The sequence below is a fragment of the Antrostomus carolinensis genome, unplaced genomic scaffold (assembly GCF_000700745.2).
Source record: "Antrostomus carolinensis isolate BGI_N321 unplaced genomic scaffold, ASM70074v2 scaffold35282, whole genome shotgun sequence".
In the NCBI taxonomy this organism is placed as follows: Eukaryota; Metazoa; Chordata; class Aves; order Caprimulgiformes; family Caprimulgidae; genus Antrostomus; species Antrostomus carolinensis.
In genome coordinates this window covers 744-1,044 of record NW_010300855.1, presented here as the reverse complement: position 1 = coordinate 1,044, position 301 = coordinate 744, and the positions used below count along the sequence as shown (strand labels likewise).

Genomic DNA, 301 nt, shown 5'->3' with positions numbered 1-301 from the left:
GGGGGCTCAGACACACATCGGGCACGGGGAAGCAGGGGCAGCAGGGACACAACACCCTCCCTGCGCCCACAAGGGGCAAAGGTACGGCCCTGGCGAGTCAGAATCCACCGGAGCAAGTCACTACACAGAGGCTGATGTTGGACCACGGGGTCTGAAAAGCCCTGTGATCACCCGCCCCAGCACTGTCACCCCAGCCACGTGGGATGCTGGGTGAGCCTTTACCTTGTTCTCTCCTGGAGCCATGTTCTCATAGATCTCCTTCAGCTTGCCATAATGTGGCCGTAGGAACTTCAGGGGTTTG

At 59.8% G+C, this 301-nt stretch overlaps 1 protein-coding gene across 1 annotated transcript in view; it reads right to left on the bottom strand.

Moving 5' to 3' along the window:
• The window catches only part of LOC104521314 (26S proteasome non-ATPase regulatory subunit 2-like), a gene marked incomplete at both ends in the record, with an annotated part of 2,957 nt that extends 2,660 nt beyond the window's left edge, over positions 1-297 (bottom strand). The window contains one exon of the mRNA XM_010163269.2: positions 173-297. Within this exon, the coding sequence (XP_010161571.2) occupies positions 173-297 (125 nt within the window). The remainder of the gene's footprint in view (positions 1-172) is intronic.
• Positions 298-301: the final 4 nt, after the last annotated feature.